Source organism: Chiloscyllium plagiosum, unplaced genomic scaffold, assembly GCF_037043375.1.
Source record: "Chiloscyllium plagiosum isolate Xiang-an unplaced genomic scaffold, Cpla_swu_hap1 HiC_scaffold_5, whole genome shotgun sequence".
Taxonomy (NCBI): Eukaryota; Metazoa; Chordata; class Chondrichthyes; order Orectolobiformes; family Hemiscylliidae; genus Chiloscyllium; species Chiloscyllium plagiosum.
This window is the reverse complement of record NW_028270143.1, coordinates 31,456,590-31,477,571: the sequence shown is the minus strand read 5'-3', so window position 1 is coordinate 31,477,571 and position 20,982 is coordinate 31,456,590. Positions and strand designations below refer to the sequence as shown.

The 20,982-nt window shown below is 40.3% G+C and overlaps 1 protein-coding gene across 1 annotated transcript in view; it reads left to right on the top strand.

Moving 5' to 3' along the window:
* LOC148149901 (dynein axonemal heavy chain 11-like) overlaps positions 1-20,982 on the top strand; it is a 170,439-nt gene that overhangs the window by 113,180 nt on the left and 36,277 nt on the right. Inside the window, exons 15-22 of the mRNA XM_087987077.1 lie at positions 2,866-3,198; positions 4,115-4,369; positions 8,068-8,237; positions 8,670-8,892; positions 9,688-9,804; positions 9,948-10,034; positions 16,587-16,745; positions 19,564-19,647. Of these exons, the coding sequence (XP_087843203.1) occupies positions 2,866-3,198; positions 4,115-4,369; positions 8,068-8,237; positions 8,670-8,892; positions 9,688-9,804; positions 9,948-10,034; positions 16,587-16,745; positions 19,564-19,647 (1,428 nt within the window). The remainder of the gene's footprint in view (positions 1-2,865; positions 3,199-4,114; positions 4,370-8,067; positions 8,238-8,669; positions 8,893-9,687; positions 9,805-9,947; positions 10,035-16,586; positions 16,746-19,563; positions 19,648-20,982) is intronic.

Genomic DNA, 20,982 nt, shown 5'->3' with positions numbered 1-20,982 from the left:
AGTTTTTAATTATCCACCACTACTCATGACTGGATGTGCCAGGACTGCAGAGCTTAGATCTGACCCCTTGGTTCTGGGATTGCTTAACTCTGTCTGTCATTTGCTGCTTATGCTGTTTGGCATGTAAGTAATCCTGTTTGGTAGCTTCGCCAGGTTGACCCCTCCTTTTTAGGTATGCCTAGTGTTGCTCATGCATGCCCTCCTGTACTCTCCATTGAACCAGAGTTGATCCCCTAGCTTGATGGTAATTGTTGAGCGGAGGAATGTGCCAGGCTTTGAGGTTACAGATTGTTCTGAAGTACAATTCTGCTGATTATGGCCCACAGTGCCTCACGGATGCCCAATCTTGAGTTGCTCGATCTGTTCAAAGTCTGACCCATTTAGCATAGTGATAGTGTCACACAACATGATGCAGTTTATTGTCACTGTGAAGGTGACATTTTGTCTCCACAAGGACTGCATGGTGGTCACTCTTAGTGATATTGTCACAGACAGATGTATCTACAGCTGGCAGATTAGTAAGGATGAGGTCAAGTATGATTTTCCGTCTTGTTGCTTCTCTCACCACCTGCCACAGACTCTGTCTAGCAGCTATGTCCTTTAGGACCTGACCAGCTCAATCAATAGTGCTGCAGCTGAGCCAATCTTGATGTAGACAAATATTTGGTTTCAGTGAATAAAGTAATATGGGGAGCCAGTAGGAAAGCCTGTGAACATGTTGTGCAGCAGAGTAGGATTGCTGAGCTGTGTGGTCTACTCTTTTTCCGATTGTTTTTGTTCACATGCTTACACTCCTTACTTGAGCCTTTAAGATGGTGGAGATGGTTTGGTGAAACAGGAGGCAGATTAACATGCTGCAGAATTTCTGTACTCTGACTTCTTCATAAAGGGTACATCTTTGATGAGGCAGATGCGGATGTTTGGCCAAGGCTGTCGTCCTGAGGAATTCCTGTGTCAATGTCCTGAGGTTGAAATTATTGGTCCCTAACATTCATAGCCATCTTCCTTTGTGATAGGTGTGACTCCATCTAATGGTATTTTCTCCCCAGTTCTCATTAACTTCGATATTACAAGGACTACTTGATTGTTCTCTCTCTCTAATACTTTAATTCAAGACCATTCACTCTCACTTTCTCTCTTGAGTTCAGCTCTTTTTCCTATGTTTTGACCAAAGCTATAATAGGGTTAAATGCTGAGTGGGTCTGGTGGAACCCAAATGAGCATCAGTGAGCAGTTACCATTGGGTGAGTGGTACTTGATTGCACTGTTGATAACCCCTTCCATCACTTTGATGATGATCAAGAACAGACTGATGAGGTGATACTTGGCTGGGTTTGTTTTGCCACGTTTTCTTTATATAGGATGTACCTAGGCAGTGTTCCACATTGCTAGAGAGATGCTAGTATTGTAACTGTTACTGGAACAACCTGGTTAGGGGCACAGTAAATTCTGAAGCATAAGTCTGTCAGGTCAAAACCCTTGCAGTATCGAGTGCCTGCAGCCATTTCAGGGCATCACGTTAAGTAAATCAAATTGGCTGAAGGCTGGCATGTGTGATATTGGAAACCTTCGGCAATGGATAATTTACGTGGCAGTTCTAGTTGAAGTGGTTGCTGATGTTTTAGCCTCATCTTTTGCACTATTGTACTGGACTCCCCCATTATTGAGGATGTTAACTCTGCTCAGTTCAAACAAAACAAAATGAGAAATGTAATCTGAAACAAACACATAAGACCATAAGAAATAGGATAGTCTTAACACATGTGAATGCTAGAGAAACTCAGCAAGTCTGACAGCATCAGCGGAGAGAGAAACATCCGAATTATACAGTGAGTTGTTTAATTGGCTGCTGCCATTCACACTGTGACAGGAGTTAGATCTGATCTTCAAAAAAAAGCCAAATGAACTGTGGAAATTGGAAATCAGAAACTAAAAACAGAAATTGTTGGAAAATCTCAGCATGTCTAGTAGCATCTGTGGGGAGAAATCAGAGTTAACATTTTGCGTCCAGAGACTTCTGATCTGATCTGATCTGTTGGATGTGGTAATCACAATAATGGAGGATTGTCACACTCATTATCAATTAAGTCTTCCCAGACTCAAAAGAAGTATAGCTTCAACCTCTATTCTGAAGAAGCCAATGTTGACATATATGTAGTAATGATATATATTTACTATACTATGTCTGAAAAAAAAGCCGTAGTATGTCTGTGTAGAGTTTAATTCTTCCATTAATTATTATATGATGAATCTCCAAGAATCCAGATTGAGTACTAACTATTAGGCAGTGCGATCGTGTCCTTGCTTGCAATGATTTTAATTCACCAATGATCTTTAATTTGGTTTTATGTAACTGGGAAAGTCTACATTTATAATAATTGCATGCAAAACTATGAAATAAATGGATAATTAAAAGTTACATTCAGTTACAAAACTCCATTCCTTGAGTAAAACTTTGACTACTGATTTTCTGTCTTGTTATTTTAATAGGAAGATCATAGGGAGTGATAGACAACTTTCAAAACTCACTTCCCACAAGCAGAGTTCAATATTCAGAGGGCAACTTTTATAAAATTACCCAGGCAAGATTCCAATGTAATGAAAGCAACCTGCTTCATTTTATAGCGTGCACGGTCTCATTGTTAGTTCTTGACTTCATTGTCAGTTCCTTTTTACCACTGTAGACTCAATAATTTTAAAAAAGTGCACTCTGGTTCAATGGATAAACTATTTCAACTTTGTGATAGTAATTTCCGTTAGTTCGAATTTAGTTGAAAACACGTTATCTTGTGAGTGAAAAGATTTATATTTAGCTTCTGAAGACCTAAGATAATAATTTTATGTTAATTTGTTTCTGATTAACAGGAGAATCTCAGACTTCTGAAGGCAGACCCAGTTACTAAATCATGGAAGGCCTATTTGGAGTATATTGATGACATGGTTTTAGATGGTTTCTTCAATGCTATTTCATGCTCCCTTGAGTTTTTCCTTGAGAACACTGAAGCTACTTTAAAACCTGCACCATTGTTTGTATCACAAATGATGCTCAGTATCCCAGAGATTGTATTCAAACCTTCTCTAGATAAGGATGCTGCAGATGGATTCTATGATTTAGTCGAAGAGTTGATAAGTGACATTTACAAAATGGCTGCACAGGTGAAAAGAGTAGCTGGCCATCTTGAGATTGATAGTTATCAGGTAATTATCACAAAGCTACTCTCTAGCCTGCATATGTTGCTTTATGGAAAGAATATATGAAGTAGATTGTTATAATCCAAACTACAAAAACAAATCCACAATTCTTTTGCATTTTGTGCATTTGTAGCTTCCAGTTTTTTTCTGAATTAAATAATTTTAAATTCTGTTTCTCACAAATTATGTTTACTGTAACCTAATTTTTGTACTCTTATGTTAAGAGGCCTGACCTTCAAAAGTAGCTGTGCTACTTGTAATTGTTGTCCTGTGGATGATCAGTGGAGAATTTGTCACATTATCTTAGCTGTTAACATTCAGGGAAGTCCACATTGAGTAAATGGTCATGTGTATAAATTGGATTTTCTGAAGGAGGTCAACTGTTGGTCTTTACACAGGTCTTATTTTAATTTGTTCATAAAATGCAAACATTGACAAATCAATATTTATGCCCCATATTAATTGTCTGAAGGGTAATAACATGGAGACTGTTGGGTTAGACTAGATTACTTACAGTATGGAAACAGGCCCTTCGGCCCAACAAGTTCACACCGCCCCGCCGAAGCGCAACCCATCCATACCCCAACCCCTACATTTACATTTACCGCTTACCTAACACTACGGGCAATTTAGCATGGCCAATTCACCTGACCTGCACATCTTTGGACTGTGGGAGGAAACCGGAGCACCCGGACGAAACCCACGCAGACACGGGGAGAACGTGCAAACTCCACACAGTCAGTCGCCTGAGGCGGGAATTGAACCCGGGTCTCTGGCGCTGTGAGGCAGCAGTGCTAACCACTGTGCCACCGTGCCGCCCACAAATAGTTCAATATTGTGACCACTAAGTTACACCACCTCAAGTGGATAATAACCACTGTGGCCATAAAGAGATAATAAAGTGTGTTCGTTCTTTACACAGGATGATATGGAGGATATACTTGACCTATCAGAGGTCCGGCAAGAGATCATGGATAGGGTAACAGAGATCATTAGCAAAGCTGTGGACTACAGAAATTCATTTGACTCTTACTCATACCTTTGGGTAGATGACAGGATAGAGTTCATGAAGCAGTTCTTGCTGTACAACCATGTGTTGACTGCAGAGGAGATTGAAACTCATGCTGATGAAGGTGTTCCCGAGTGCCCTCCTACTACAGAACAGTTTAAGGAACAGGTAAGGTTAAGCTAAAACAAAATGGTTTATGCAGTTGAAAAACATTTTCTGTTTAATTTTGATTTAATATTATATTTAGAATAAATTTCTGGGACTCGGAATAATGCAACTATGCATCCTTAAATACAAAGGGGCCAAGTTAGTGAGCCCTGAAAGTGAATGCTGAGATTCAAAGCAAAGTATTTCCTTTTAATCATGGTGTATGAGCATTGCCAGCAAGATCAGCTTTTGCTGAGCATTCCTGATCGTTCTTGAGACGATTGCCTTTTTCCCCACAACAGTCCACGTGCTATTGGCACAATGCAGTGTTGAGAGAAAAGGAATTCCAGAATTTTGACCCAGTAGCCATGAAGGAACAGAGTGATCGTTCCAAGTCAGGATTGATTGTGACTTGTTAATTGCAGCCCATGGTGTTCCCATGCATTGCTCCTCATGTCCTCTACAGTGGTAGAGATTACATTTTTGAAGGAACTGTTCCATGAGCCTTAGTGAGTACCTTCATTGTATCTTGTAGAAGTGACATGTTGCTGTCGGCAAATATAGGCAATCTGTCAACATCAAGCTATCACTTACAAAATGAATTGTGTCCAGTCAGAGCTAACCAGACTGGATGGATCGGATTCATGCATCAGTAAAGGGCAATATCGTGAGTGAGTAGCACTATGTCAGGTTAGGCTGCACTGCTTAAAGGTAGCCTGCATCTCCTTTAACAGGCAAGTGTTTTGTGGCTGAAGTTTGTTCTGGGAGTAGTGGTTGAAGGGAATCTGAAATCCTGATAATACAGGAGGTGCAGCCTCAAACATTTTTGGAGGCTGTGATGGAGATTTTGATGAAGCAAATGGAAAGAAAGATCTGTAGCAGAGGAAGAGACATAGTTAAAGAAGTGGTATCAAATCAACTTAGTGGTCGGTGCCAAAAATCAGCCTTACCAGATCTGGATGCAGTGCTTTGAAATCTTCAGCTGTGTCAGAGATGTGGTCAAGGTGAGTGGTCAGGCAGGAGTAATCTGCCGAAAGGCAGATTCTGTGCTGTGCCTCTCATGGTCTTGTGATTTTTCTTTTTAGAACCCTCCAGCATTAAGTTGTCTGGCATAATAATTCTCTTTCTTCCTTAGTGTCTTCAGAAATGCTCAAGATAGTTCACATGATGCATCCATGTACCTCCCAAGAATACAGTTGTACCTTTTTGAGTCTCCTCCTTTTCAAATAAGTGAGAGGTGGAATCTGATCATATACAGAAGGGACAGCACTGTCTCTTTGGTTTCACTCAAAACCAGCAGCTCAGTGTCTGATACCACACATATCTGAAAGGATATGAGAAGATAGCTGGGATCTACAAGTAGTGAGATATTGACCATGAATGAGCTGCAGCCAAGCCAGTGATCACGGATAACTTGGGTGCCAGCTCACCAGTGGGTGTATTTGCATACAAATCCATTTTCGAAGATACAAATGAGAACTGCTTTGAAACAAACCACAGAGGAACCAGGAAGAGTACCCACAGCAAAGTGCTATCTGCATTGAGAGGACTGCTAGAAAAGGTCACCGCTAAGGAGCACAGAGGAGTCCAGTATCAACTTGGCACTGCACCTTGTGCTGAGCTCGCAGCCCATACTTTCCAATTTGGAAGTGGTGGCCAATCTCTTCGCAAGTTGTTCTAGCAGTTATTTAGTTTGATTGCTTAAGTCTCAGCCCTCCTTGTAATACAAGTTAATTGTCTGCGTGCTGCAGCGGAAGCTCACACTACTGCCATGCCACAGAGGTTACAGCTTGTCAAGGGACTTACGGGGTATGTCATATGTCCAGCAGTCTCTCTTCCAGCACATTCTTAGGATTGCAGAGTCACCAAACCGGGCAATGGAGTGTGAACATGCTGCTTGCTCTGGGGAACATGGAGTATTCACCTTGCCATCCCTGCCATTCCACACTAACCTTGCTGTTGTCTATTGGACAATGTCTCCTCCTGCAGCGCTTATGCTGAGCAGCTCAGTTCTGCTAGAGGTTAACATCTGAGGCCATATGTTGTATACTCCATCAGTTCTGTTGCATTCACTCAGGTCTTCAAAGGAGATGTGCCAGAAAAGAAAGTCCAAAAGGCAGGCATTAAAGGAATGGACAATAATTATTTTGTAGATTTTTTTAAAGCAACATGACATGCTTTTATTTTGAATCTGGTTTGGAAAGCTTAGTTTGTGATGGCTTTTGTTTTTGGTTAAGTAGCTTCATAGAATGCCCACTGTGTGGGAACAGGCCATTTGGCCCAACAAGTCCACACTGACTCTCCAAAGAGTAACCCACCCAAATCCATTTCCCGACCCTATTACCCTACATTTACCCCTAACTAATGCACCTAACCTACATATCCCTGAACACTATGGCCAGTTCACCTAACCTGCATATCTTTGGATTGCGAGAGGAAATCGGAGCACCCAGAGGAAACCCATGCAGACACAGGGAGAATGTGCAAACTCCACACAGACAGTCAACCGAGGCGGGAATTGAACCCGGGCCCCTGGAGCTGTGAGACAGTGCTAACCATCGTGCCACCTGTCTGAAGTGTTGAATCCTTCAAATAGCTTTGTTATTTGGAATAGGTAAATTTTGCATGTTTACAATGAATTTAAACAACGAAACAATTTGTGGAAAGAAGTTTGTGTTCTCCAGAAGCAGGAACCTTGAACTGCAAAGGAAGATGACATACTTGGATTGAACTTACACTCTAATTGACGAGACACGAAAGAGTTTTTGGGCCTAGCAGGCCAAAATATTCCCTAACCCTGCCCTGACTCTGCACTGCCAGTGTTAAGGTGGTGGTGGATTTCCAGTTGTACTGAGCAGCTGGGTTCCAGAAAATTAATTTTAGCAATATACATGCCTTCTTGTTGATCTCAGAAACTTGTTGATCAGTAGTGGATTTCCCTGGAGGTGATTTCCAATGTAATCTCTGAAATTATGGCTGTGGATTTTCTTTAGTTTTAGCAAGATGTTGCTTCCTTCCTCTTTTCTGTTACCTCTTCACACCTCCCATGCCCACCCATCATGAAGAAGCTTGTCTAACTACAGAGTTGCCAAGCCTATGCCAATGCTAGATGATAGCTAGAAGGTTATTGGATTGACTTGCCTTGGATTGACTTGCCTTTTCCCCCCCATTGGGGATGCCAATTCTGGGCTTCTGCCTTCTGCAGATAATGGGCCCATAATTAAGATGTGCTAAACAAATTTTCATATGTAGTTACTGCACATGTTATTTGAACATTAACTTCCCTGTACTGAGACAGCTGAGATTGAGTACACACTGGAAAAAATCTTACCTTTGTGTAACTGTGGACATGAGTATTAGTGAGTGGGGAGCCAATTTTATATCACACAAGTTTTATTTCATGAAGTTACTGGATAAAAAAAATGAGAGAAATAGAAAAAAATCATTATTATTCTCTTTACATTTTACACAAAGGCAAGATGTTTGTCACTGTGGAGAAATTCTAATTTAAACCATGGTCCACCACTCTATAATGCATTTATAAAGTACTAGCCTTTTTAACATCAATGTTTTACAGTACTTGCAATGTTTGATGACTGTGATCACAGAACATACTATGATGCAAGTTAAGGTTACAAGCTTAATTTTATAATTGTTGAGCTTAAAAATATAGAAATGATTATTATAGTTATCATGCATTTTTGTGTTTTGTTTTACAGATTGATATTTATGAAAATCTATATATCCAGATCAGCAAACTTGAAGACAGTCGAGTCTTTGAAAGTTGGTTTAAAGTTGACATTAAACCATTTAAGATGGCATTGTTAAATACAATCAAAAAATGGAGCTGGATGTTTAAAGAACATCTCATGCATTATGTTACTGATAGGTGAATAACTGCTTATTTTTGGGATTGAGGAAGAAAGATGTAATAATGTACCAAATTATTTAGTGAGATAAAACAGGAAAATGCAGTATGCTCAATTTTAGTGGTTAGAGATACAATAATTAGTCACATACAATAAACCTGATCATTCTGCTGCTTTTTGCTTAGGCACAAGTGGAACGCAACCAGCTATGATATTAGGTCCAGTATCTGTGCTTAGCTGGGCAGTAAACACCTCAGCCTCAAAAAGGCATAATAGAATACAGCAATTACTGCCTGTTAGTATTCTAAAATTTGAAAACCAAAACAACTATATATAGGCTGGAATTTTCTCAGCTACTCCATCAGAAGTATGGCAGGAGTGCACATTTTAAAATGTTTTGCACTTTAGCATGTTCTCACAAGGGTGAATGTTTTTCTTTCTCTTTTGCACAGCCTAAGTGAACTTGAAGAATTTATAAAGGTAACAGATAAGGGACTTAAAAAGAAGGTGAAAGAAGGAGACTATAATGGCCTTGTTGATATAATGGGACATCTAATGGCAGTCAGAGACAGACAGACCACCACTGATGAACTTTTTGAACCGTTAAAGGAGACGATTAACCTTCTTGAGAGTTATGATCAAACAATGCCAGACCAGATTTACATGCTGTTAGAGGTATATTTTTCTTTTTGTTCAGATAGTTATTGAGAAAAATTTATTTGATTTGAAAATAATGGAAATTTATGACATAAAATGACTAATTGTTTTGATGACTTAATTTTAACATGTGATGGCTGAAATATACACTTGAGTTTGGCAAACACACTTTCAATATGTTCTGCAGTGTACACATTCAGCTAATCAACCAAACAGGAGTACTCCTCTGTGCCCCACAAGGCAAGAATGGAATTGTACTCCCCCAGGTTGCCAGTTACGCCCACCCATAGGCCATGCTACATTTCCTGATGGTTCTACCACCATCTAGTGATTTACCCAAATGGTGGGCAGCTCTGGGTCACCTGACCTTTTCACAGTGAGCCACCTGCTTATAGAATGTGCAGTTGATCAGAAAGATGTTAATGAAACTTGGCTGTTAAGATTAGTAATGTTATTGCTGCTTTGATTGCAGCACTGCCTTCAGACTTCAGTACTTGGAAATATTGTTCAAATTAATCAGCTGCGAAGTAACCTGGAATTTATAAGCTGTTGAACTCAATTTTTGTTTCTGATGCACTGAAATCAATGCAGCAAGCCTCGGATATAAATTATGAAGTGTTTGTGAGCTACTCTTGCTAGAACATGACACAGGCAGTGACGTGGAAAACTCACCCCCTCACTTCTGCTTTGCCCATCCAACTGTGTACAAGAATTGAACTACATTTAAGGGATTATATTTGCCTTCAATATAAGTTTAATGATATTTGATGAAAATGCCTTTCTCGATGTAAGAAGTTGTTCAATGATCAATAGGAATTACCAGAGAAGTGGAACAATACAAAGAAGATAGCTGCCTCTGTGAAGCATGAAGTTGCAGCCCTCCAGACTGCAGAGGTGTCACTCATCAGAAAAAGATGTGTGGCATTTGTTGTAAGTGCTCTCTTTGTACTTGTCTAAAAAGTAATTGTAACCAAAATTGATTTGTTTTGTTTTTTTTTTACTTGAGAATCACGAGTAATGAAATATGAAACACTCATTGAGGGCATTCTAAATGATTCTTTTTCTTTTAACAGGCTAAGCAAGTTGAGTTTCGAGAAAAATTCCAAGTGGAAGCACCTTTTACATTTAATTCTGCAAATCCATATACATTATTGGATAAGGTAGGAGTGATGATCTGAGAGTTTTGATGGAAAACCTTAAAGGTTTGAAAGGCTTCAAACGCATATGAAAATTGATATCAAAGAACATGTCAAATTGAACCAACTGATATGAGTCAGAGTATGATACACTACTAGAAGAAACCTTAACCATATTTATATGGTTTATCAAATATTGTGATCTCAAGTTCACTCGACAAATGGTATTTTCTCAAAATCTGTTTGGAAGTGATTCTGCAATGAGACATAATTATAAGATGATTTGCTACAAGTTATTTCTGACTCTGCAAATTATTTCCTTATCTATGTCCTTTACACATCCATCTGTACAAGAACTGATCCCAATGATAAGGAATAACTTATGATATCTGTTAAAAATAAGAAACATTGTGACAATGTTAAAAACTCACGAAGATTTAAAAAAAAATTAATGCACTTATAACTCAGGAGTAAAAAACCCAATTTTCAATATGAATGAATGAATGAATGAAAGGTTAACATAAACACATGACAGTCTTATATCTCTTATTGTAACCGAAGGTCATGACTTGTTAAAATACACTGATTGTTGTTTGCATTAAAACAAAATGAATATTATGTTGCAAACTACAATTCTAAGTAGTCACTTTTGAGTGATAGCTGAATGGATTTGACTCAGTTATGTAACAACTTAACCTCTAGGGCTTTATCTCCCCTTGTCACCTATGCTGCTACCAACTTAGTACATTGTTTATTCACTGTTATGTTTCAAAATTATGCTCTAATTCAACAAGGTCAACAAAGACATAAAAGGGAAATTATGCTTGACAAACCTGCTGTTTTTTGAGGATGTACTAACAGCAGAAACTTTGCATCACAGTTAGTGTGGGGGGGGGGGGGGTGGTTAAGAAGGTGATTAGCGCGCTTGCCTTCATTGCTCAGAGTATGGGAGTTGGGATGTCATGTTGGGGTTATACAGGATGTTGATGAGGCCTCTTCTGGAGTACTGTTTGCAGTTCTGGTCGGTTTGTTATAGAGTCATAGAGGTATACAGCACAGAAATAGACCCTTTGGTCCAAATCATCCATGCGAACCAGATATCCTACAGACACTTAGTCCCATTTGCCAACATTTGGTCCGTATCCTTCTAAACCTTTCCAATACCTTGCACGTACACCCATCCAGATGCCTTTTAAATGTTGTAATTGTACTAGCCTCCTCCACTTTCTCTGGTAACTCATTCCATACATGTGAAAAGCTTTCCCTTTAGGTCCCTTTTATATCTTGCTCCTCTCACTCTAAACCTATGCCCTCTAGTTTTGGACTCTGCACTCTGCGAAAAGCACCTTGCCTATTTACCCTATCAATGCCCCTCATGATTTTATAAACCTCTATAAGGTCACCCCCTCAGCCTCTAACGTTCTAGGGAAAATAGCCCCAGCCTTTTCAGCCTCTCCGTATAGCTCAAACCCTCCAATCCTGGTAACCTCCTTGTAAATCTTTTCTGAATCCTTTCAAGTTTCACAATGTCCTTCCTATAGGAGGGAGACCAGAACTTCATGCAATACTCCAAAAGTGCCCGAACCCTTGACTTGTACAGCCGCAACATGACCTCCCAATTCCAGTGCTCGATACAATGACTAATGAAAGGGGAACAATGTTCTTCAGCTGGAGGGGGTTCTGTATAGGTTTACTGGGATCTCTATGTTGCTGGGAATGGAGGGTCTGTGATGTGAAAATAGGCTGAAAAGGCTGGGAGTTTCTTTTTAATAGAGCGTAGGAGGTTGAGGGGTGACCTTATTGAGATTTATAAAATCATGAGAGGTATAAATAAACACAAAAAGCAATACAGCTCAGGAACAGGCCCTTCAATCCTCTAAGCCTGCGCTGACACATTTTGCCCATCCACACTAAAACTGTTTTCACTTCTATGATCGGTATCCCTTTATTCCCTTCCTATTCGTGTATTCTTCCAGGTACTTCTTGACTGCTGCTGTTGTGTCTGCTTCCACCACCACCTCTGGCAGCGCATTCCAGGTACTCATCACTCTCTGTGTGTACCTTGCACATCACTTTTAAACATCCCTCCCCCACCCCCTTGAACCTGCGGCCCCTAGTGATTGACCCCTCCACCCTGGAAAAAAGCCTCATACTTTCCACTCTATCTATGCCATTCATAATCTTATGAACTTCTTTCAGGTTGCCCCCTCAACCTCCTGCATTACAATGGAAACAAGCCCAGTTTATCCAACCTTTCTTCATAGTTAAAATCCCCCATACTAGGCAACCTCCTGGTGAAGTTTTTCTGTATCCAAAGCATCTTACTCCTTCTGGTAGTGTGATGACCAGAACTGTATGCAATGAGGTGAATGACAAGCATCTTTTTCTGAGGATGGGCGATTTCAAAACTATTTTTTAAGGTGAGAGGAGAAAGATTTAAAAAAGACGTGAGAGGGACCTTTTTTACACAGAGAAAGGTTTGTGTGTGAAATGAACTGCCAGAGGAAATGGTTGATGCAGGTACAGTCACAACATTTAAAAGACATTTGGATAAGTTCATGAACAGGAAAGGTTTGGAGGGATATGTGCCAAGTGCAGGTGGGTGGGACTAGTTTAGGTTTGTTGAGGACTGGTTGGACCGAAGGGTCTGTTTCCATGCTGTACGACTCTATGACCAAAAGGGGAAACAATGATTGGGGTGCTTTTTGGATTTTTAGAAATGTTTTAATAAGGTTCCTTGCAGAAAGTTAAGGAACAACTTTAGAGTATGTGAGATGGGGGGAGTAGGTGTTGCTGGTTAACATACTAATGTGGATTGGGGATTGGTGAACAGAATAAAGACAGTGTAGAAGTAAATGGGTAATTCTCCGGTTGGCAGGCTGTGCCTATTGGGGTCCTGCAAGGATCACTGTGGAAGTGGGGTATGTGGTGTGGAAGGAAGGGGTGAAGGGCTTGCCCAGCAGTTCACAACCTGTACCAATGATTTGGATGTTGGTATGAAATGAAATATTTTTAAGTTTGCAGCTGACACAAAATATGGGAATGAGAGTTGTGACAATGGACCAAAGAGGCTTTGAGGGAACTTGGACAAGCTGAGGGAGGAGACAAGATATGACAAATGGAGTATAATATGGATAAGTGAGGTTATCCACTTTAGTAGAAGGAACAGTTTTGTCCAGATATTTCTTAAATGTGAGCAATGGCGAAGTGTTCACATCCAGTGGGACCTGGATGTCTTGTTTGTAAGTCCGTAAAATCTAGCAAGCAGGTGTAACAAGTAAGGCACATGGATCATTGTCAATTATTCTAAGAGGATTTGAATACTGGAGCAAAAATGTGTTGCTTCAATTGTATAGAATCTTGGTGTTAAACCGCATCTAGAGTATTGTGTGCAGTTTTGGTCTCCTTACCTCAGGAAGGATTTACTTACCATAGGGGGAGCCAAAGCGGAGGATGAACAAACTGATTGCTGGGATTGTCCTTATAGTGATTGTAATGAGGCCAACCAGGTGGACCTCGTAGAATGATTGGGGCTGTTAACTTGGGCCAATGAGTGAGCCCTGGCTGACAGATATAAACAAGAATGTCAGACGTTCTGTTCAGTCTGAGAGCCAGCAATGAGGAAGCTGCACAGTGTTAAGTATTTATGCCCCTGTAAATAAAGGATGACTTGGGGATGGCATACTAGCCTCTCTGGAGTTATTTCAGTGGTGACAAGAGAAACAAACGCTCCTGAAGAAATTAGTCGTCTTTGAGTTGGGTAAACATTTCTGACATTATGCTGTTATTCAAGAAGCTTGACTCGTTTGATCTTGTTGTTGAATACTGGACCCAGTATGTGGATAGAATGTGTTTTTGTTTTCCAGGCAAATGACAAAAAGCAATGAGTAATTCTCCCGATAGTTTGTGGACCTTCAGCTTTTTTAGTTTTCCTGGCATATGTTGTGATATCCTGTAAGTGACAAGTACCAGTGGTGTTGGCAAATGGGAGAATTGGGCTGGAATCGGAAGAGAGTGGCATCATAGGGGAATGATTGTCAGTTATTGAGGCGAGTTTGGGATGACAACACTGAAAAATTCATAGAGCCTTGCAGAAAGAAACCGTCCATGAAACTTGACACAAATAGCACATTGGGCTGAATCTGACCAAGATTTATCAATATATGTCAGTGAAATTGGAAAGGTTTGCTCCCTGGATTAAGATGATTCTGTAATCCAGCAGCAGATGCAAAGAGCTGCGTACTGTGGTTCTTTAATGCTACAAGGTCTTTAGGTGTAGAAACATACAAAGGTTAAAATACAGAAAGTGGCCAATCAGACTATCATGTCTGCACTGTAGAAGAAACTATCTGTTCATTCTAATTCCAGTCACCAGCATCCAGTCTGTAACCTTGCTTCAAGTGCAGATCCAGTTATTAAAAATGATTTGAGGGTTTCCACCTCAACCATCAAACTGGGCAGTGAATTCCTTCCTGATGAAGAGCTTTTGCCCAAAATATCAATTTTCCCAGTCCTTGGATGATGCCTGACCTGCTGTGCTTTTCCAGCACCACACTCTCAACTCTAATCTCCAGCATCTGCAGTCCTCACTTTCGCCTAGTGAATTTCAGATACCCATCAACATCAGGATGAAAAGGCTCTTTCTCAAGGCTTTTCTGATCCTTGTACCAATCACTTTAAATCTGTGTTTTCTGGTAATTAATCACCCTGCTAGGAGAAACATCTCTTCCCTGTCAGTTCTATTTAAATCACTTATTATTTTATATAGGTTAATTAAGTCGCTTCCTCAGCCTACTATTTTAAAAGGAAAACAACCCTAGCCATCCAATGTATTTAGATTCCCTATAGTGTGGAAACAGGCCCTTTGGCCCAACAAGTCCACACTGACCCTCCGAAGAGTAACCCACCCAATCTCATTTCCTAATGCACCTAACACTGCAGACAATTTAGCATGGTCAATTCACCTGGCCTGCACATCTTTGGACTGTGGGAGGAAACCAGAGTACCCGGTGGAAACCCACGCAGACACTGGGAGAATTTGCAAGCTCCACACAGACAGTCGCCCAAGGTCAAAATCAAACCTGGGACCCTGGTGCTGTGAGGCAGCAGTGCTAACCACTGAGCCACCATGCCTCCTATTCTTGTAGCTGCAATTCACAAATCCTGCCAAAACACTTGTAAATCTTTCTGTCTATAGCAATGATGTCCTTCCTGTAATGTGGTGACAAGAACTGTACACAACTTCAACTGTGGTCAAACCATTGTCTTATATAGTTCCAGCATTACATTTCTGCTCTTGTATTCAATATCTCAACCGATGAAGGAAAGCATTGCCATATGCCTGCTTTGACATATGCCTTATTTAACTGTCCTTCCACCTTCAGGAATCTGTAGCCATACATATTAAGATCTCTAACTTCCTCAATATTCCCCCCACAAACGCTCATTTTTACCGGGTAGCCCTTTGCTTTCTTTGCCTTCCCCAAATGCATGCCTAATACTTCTCCATATTGAATTCAATTTGCCACTTTTTGAATCAACCATTGATGTCTACCTGCAATTTACAGTTAACGTCTTCAGTATCCATTATCTGGCCAATGTTTTATCATCTGCATGTTTCTCAATCAGACCTCCCACATTTAAGGCTAAACATGTCACAATCAGCAAGGTTCCATAAACTATGGCCTGCAGTATGCCACTGACAACAGTTTTCCATTTGCACTTGGAAGGGGGCAGTGGGTTTATACAACGTGCGATTAGATGGTCACTGAGTGGCTCAGTGGTTAGCACTGCTGCCTCACAGCACCAGGGTCCCAGGTTTGATTTTGATCTTGGGCGACTGTCTGTGCAAATTCTCCCAGTGTCTGCGTGGGTTTCCAACGGGTACTCTGGTTTCCTCCCACAGTCCAAAGATGTGCAGGCCAGGTGAATTGACCATGCTAAATTGGTCATTAGATGGTCCTGCTCAATAAAATGCTGCATTATGAAACTGCATGAGAAGTTAAATGGTTGTTTTCTCTAACCCCTTATGTCTGGCTAGTTGTAGAAAACAGGACTTTATTTCTGTTTGAAGTGTATTTAACTGGTTTGCATTTTCACTTTGGAAGTAACATTCACAATTATTATTTCACTTGTAGGTTATAATAATTATTCTAATAATTAAAACAAACTTCTGGCACAGGAGGTTATCAATCTCAGTCTTCAAATTTCAACTTGTGTAATATCTACAGCCTTTCTGAGGAAGGGACTTCCATATTTTCAGTAACTAAAACTGATAGTGTTAGGCAGTGTTCATTCTTTGTGTTCTTGATCTTTTAAATAAAACAAAACCCTAAGCCTTTACAACTGCTGTTAAACTAACTATTATTTGATAGTGTGTTGTAAATTCTCCAATATTTATTTATTGTTAAACATTCTTTAAACAAAATATAGTATTGCTGTACTATCATTAGCAAAGTCTACTCCTCTGTGAATGATTACGTCTGATTTTCATAAGTGTGAAACATTGGTTTTGTCATCAGTGGAATTAACAGTTACTTTGGAATGAACTGAATTCTTTCCAATTCTACTATTTAGGCTAACCAGGAGCTCACTACCCTGGAGGAAGAGACGATACAAATGCAAGAATCAGCCAACCTGTTTGAGGTCACCGTTCCGGAGTATAAACAATTAAAACAATGTCGCCAAGATATAGTTTTACTTAAGCAACTCTGGGATATTATTGTATATGTGAAGGTGAAGCATCTATTTACTCTTGAATCATAAAAAATGTTTTGCCATTTTTTAAAAGTTAACATTCCTTTCTGGCGGGGTTATTTTACTTTACATTGGGAAACGGTACTTTTCAAGATGAAAAAAACCGAAACAGTCCTCAGTTCTGAGGAAGGATCACCGGACCCGAAACATTAACTTTAATTTCTCTGCACAGATGCTGCCAGACCTGCTGAGCTTTTCCAGCAACTTCTGTTTTTGTTTTCAAAGTGATGACTTGTAATTAATGAGCTGTAATTAATGCTACTGTGAGATTATATAACGGGATGGATTTTACTCGGGGAAAGAGTAGCTGGGATGATCTTACTTGTGGCATGAAATGAAATATGCTATCACCTTGTAATATTTCAATTGAAGGATAATGACTCTGTTGCTATGACAACTTGTGTTTCTGATGTGTGGGTGAAATCTGGAATTCTTCATGCTTCCATGCAATATGGGGGGTGGTGGGAAAGTCATTGGCATTTGTTGCGCATTCGTAATTACCCTTTAGTGATGGTCAGTCACCTTCCTGAACTGCTGCAGTCAGCTTTTTTGAAACCTCTTAATAACCAGACATTCCAGCTTGACATTGGTCATTTTTACTGTCTGTTTACTCAAAAGTGACTCTAGGGAAGGGACAAACAAATATCTACAGGCTAAGTAAATTGCTGTAGAAAGCTTTCATCCAGACTCTTACTTGGACCTGACTTTCTCACAGGACAGATGTTTCATTGTCAGGGATAAGGGTAGAAAGTGACACCACTCCTTTTGGCAGGCTTTGGGACTTTGGCTGCATTTTGCTGAGTGGTCACTGAGTAAATTACTGCTACTGGGGTTGTCATCACATCAAGGTTGTTGGTCTGACTGCAATAGTGGTTGGCTCAGAGTGCCATCAGATCAGTAGCCTTTGCAGCACATTATTAGCGGAGGCCATTAATGAGGTTGCAGCTGCATGGGGAAGCACCTTAGTAAAAGGGGAACCTGTCAGTCACGCCCCAGCAATCATTTGTTGGGGGGGCATTTGGGGATTGCTTCATACTAGTGATGTTGTTCTAGAGTCATAGAACAGTACAGCATGGAAACAGACCCTTCAGTCCAACTCGTCCATGCCAACCAGATATCCTAAGTTAATGTAGTCCCATTTGCCAGCATTTGGTCTATATCTTTCTAAACCCTTCCTATTCATGTATCTATCCAAATGTCTTTTAAATGTTGTAATTGTAGCAGCCTCCACCATTTCTGGCAGCTCATTCCATACACGCACACTTTCTGCATGAACAAGTTTCCCCTTAGGTCCATTTTATATCATTCCCTACTCACCTTATACCTATGCCCTCTAATTTTGGGCTCCCCTACTCTGGGAGAAAGAGTATTGGCTATTCATCCTATCCATCCCTGTTAAGAATTTTATAAACCTTTACAAGGTCACCTCATAACCTCCGATGCTCCAGGAAAATAGCCTTAGCAAGGTAACAGAACATCTGCAGAAAAACACACTGGCTCAGCGAACTAATCCACAACCTCATCCACAACCCAAGCTACAAATCTTTGCAAAAACTCTATAGCTCTGGTCTATTCAGCCTCTCCCTATAGCTCAGAACCTCCAATTCTGGCAACGTCATTGTAAATCTTTTCTGCACCTTCTCAAGTTTAGCAGCATTTTTCCTACAACAAGGAGGGCAGAATTGAATGCAGTCTTCCAAAATTGCCCTAACCAATGTCCTGTACAGCTGCAATATGACATCCCAACTCCTAAAGCCAGTGTTCTGACCAATGCAGACAAGTGTACCAAATGTCGTCTTCACCACTCTGTCGACCTGCGACTCCACTTTCAAGGATCTATGGGCCAGCATTCATAGGTCTTTTTGTTCAGCGACATTCCCTACCATTAACTGTATCGGTCTTTCCTGATTTGCCTTACCAAAATGCCATACCTTATGTTTAACGAAATTAAATTTTCATCTGCCACTTTTTGGCACATTTGATCACATGCCGATTGTACTCTGAGATAACTTGCTTTGCTGTCCACGCCACCACCAATTTTGGTGTCATATGCAAACTTACTAACCATTCCTTCTATATTCACATCCATATAATTTACATAAATGACAAAAAGCAGTAGACCACCACGGATTACTGTGGTACACTGCTGGTCACAGGCCTCCACTCCGAAAAACAATCCTCCACCACCACCGGCTGTCTCCTACCTTCTGGCCAATTTTGTATCCAAATGGCTCTGAATTCCATCTGATCTGACCTTGCTAGGCAGTCTATCGTGCGGAATCTTGACCCCTGGAGTGTCCATAAAGCATTCCCAGTCCTTCTGGAACACATTGTAAATTCTAAGTTTTCACCAGCCAGTGTCTCCACTTGGAGGCCATTTCCCCTGATGTGTTAAATATCTGCAGATGTAGAGGTAGTGCTCCGTCCTTAATTGACCCAAGGGTTTCAAATGGCCTCCAAGCAGACAACTATTTTTCCCACTGGTTGAAAATAGGAAATGTAAAGAGCAGACATTTACTACCTGCACCCCCATCTCTCCCAACCACCATGCACCTCATCCTACCATGACATTTTTCCAGTCTTGCTGACTCCCAGTGATCCAAAAATGCTAGTCTGCATTACCAAATTTCTATGTTAACTTAACAGTCAGAAGAAGGAGCTAATCTGTTGAACCCCCATCTATTTAATTTTTTTGTCATCAATTTTAGGAAGAAACCATTTCAATTGATAATCAGTAAAAATATTTTAATAATCTGAAACACTACTGTTGGAATTTGTATGTTTTCCTGTTTAACAGACAAGCATTTACGACTGGACCAAGACACAGTGGAGACAGATCAACGTGGAGCAAATGGATGTGGAGCTAAGAAGATTTTCAAAGGCAAGTCAGCTTGTTCTATAATGTTATCTTCTCTTTTTTTTTGTAGCTAATTTGTCAACAGCTTAAATCTTGCATCCTCATGTACTAGAATGTTAAGCAGTGTGAACTGGAATATTAATCAAGTTCATTTACTTTGGACATTTTTCAAACCTTAGTGATAAATTTTGTTGAACTATTTTTCTTTGGTCCAAGTGAATGACAGGCTCAAAGGTTAATGAAACATAAAATGTCCGAGGCTTTATTAATAGGAAAATAGAATGCAGGAACAAGAAGGACATGTTGAGCTTGCATTGAATACTAGTTTGGTCTCAGGCTTCAGTTCTGGGTGCCACAGTTTTGAACTCGTGTAAAGGCATTGGACGAAGTACAGAAAAGATTCATAAGAACAGTCCCAGGGATGAGCATCTTCATTATGAAAATAGATTAAAGAAATTGGATCTTGGGGAAAAGAAAGCTGAGAGGATATTTAATTGAGATATTGAAAATTGCAAGAAATCTAGACAGAGTAGCCGGGAAGAAGCTGTTCCCAATCATGAAAGGATTGAGAATGGAAGGCACAGATTTCAAGTAATTGGTAAAAGCAAAAACAACATGAGGAAAATCTTTTTTGCACACAATGGTCAAGGTCTGGAATTTACTACCTGGAAATGTTGTGGAGTCAGTGTTCACTTAAAGCTCTTAGAAGGGAATCAGGCTATTTTCCGAAAAAGAGGATGGTGCAATGTTGGGAGAAGCTGGGAGAATGGTGCTAAATGAATGGCTCATTTGGAGCGCTATTAAAGAGGCAAAAAGGCCTCTTCTTGTGCTGTAACAATTCTGTGAATTTGTGAAAACCCATTTTCTTTCACCAGTATTTCCTTAACAGAACATAAAAAGCTAAATCATTAGGCTATCTTATCGGTCTACTCAACCCGTGTGCATTGTTTGAGTATCTCCTCTACATCTTCAAACCAGAGTTGCTTGTAAAGATATGGTTTTACCAGAGTATTACCTGCTTTAGACATGGTATTGATTGTTGGTACTCCATTGTTTAAACTGTATACAGAGGAACCTCGATTATCCAAACGAGATGGGTGGGCACTATTTCATTCAGATAATTGATTATTCGGTTTATTGATTATTCGGTTAATTGATTCAATGCCTCTCCTTTGGCGCTTGGAGGTTTCTGAAGTTGCCTTTTTTCTCGCTTTGCCCACCTTGCTCCTTCTCTCTGTCTCAGGGTTTGTTTCTAAGCAGACACACATTTGTGTGTAAGGGACCCGCAGCATTGCTGAAATCAACCCCTCCCTCCCCCCACCCTAACCCCCACCCCACCCCATCGGTTCAATTGGATTG